We start from the raw sequence: 803 nt of genomic DNA, 5'->3' as shown, positions 1-803 counted from the left end.
TATAGGCCACAAACAAACACTTTCTCACCCTGCACCAGGGTATAGGCCACGGACAAACACTTTCTCACTCTGCACCAGGGTATAGGTCACGGACATCCTGGGCTAGCCTCTTGATGTTATTCCATGTCTTCCCACTTTTCTGTACATCGATTTCTGTGATTTGCGATGACGATACGTGTTGTGTATTCCTTCACAGACCTCTGGTTCATCTTGGGCTGAAGATTTTCTCTCGCTTCGGTGTCTGTGAATATCTCAATATCAGCGAAACCTGTCTGGTCAACTGGCTACAGACGATCGAGGCCAACTACCACGCCAAGAACTACTACCACAACTCCACTCACGCCGCCGATGTTCTCCACGCCACCGCCTACTTCTTGGACAAAGAGAGGTCAAGGGTGAGTTGTTCTTTCAGGGTATTGCATACTTTACTTTTACTATACTTTTCTGATCCAGCAGCCATTTTGGGTTCTAGCCCTTCGGTCTGGTCAGGGTGTTATACAAATATTCAGACCAATAATGTAATGAAATATAAATACGAACTCCTACCTTTTTCAACTGTACAAAACTTTTATTTGTTTGAAACTCGAGTAGGTTGATTCTCCGTAGTGTGACTGACGTTGGCGCTGTCCCTTCCCTTGTGACTAACTATGTGTGACTAACTATGTGTGACTAACTATGTGTGACTGACTATGTGTGACTAACTATGTGTGACTGACTATGTGTGACTGACTATGTGTGACTAACTATGTGTGACTGACTATGTGTGACTGACTATGTGTGACTAACTATGTGTGACTGACTAT

General features: G+C 44.1%; 1 protein-coding gene across 1 annotated transcript in view; it reads left to right on the top strand.

Annotated features, from left to right (window-relative positions):
* LOC101860764 (high affinity cAMP-specific and IBMX-insensitive 3',5'-cyclic phosphodiesterase 8B) overlaps positions 1-803 on the top strand; it is a gene marked incomplete at its 5' end in the record, with an annotated part of 121,319 nt that overhangs the window by 110,601 nt on the left and 9,915 nt on the right. The window contains 1 exon segment of the mRNA XM_013086826.2: positions 197-395. Coding sequence (XP_012942280.1) covers positions 197-395 — 199 coding nt within the window.

This window comes from Aplysia californica, unplaced genomic scaffold (assembly GCF_000002075.1).
Source record: "Aplysia californica isolate F4 #8 unplaced genomic scaffold, AplCal3.0 scaffold00509, whole genome shotgun sequence".
Lineage (NCBI taxonomy): Eukaryota > Metazoa > Mollusca > Gastropoda > Aplysiida > Aplysiidae > Aplysia > Aplysia californica.
The sequence above is the reverse complement of the archived record's forward strand: the minus strand, read 5'-3'. Positions and strand labels throughout refer to the sequence as shown.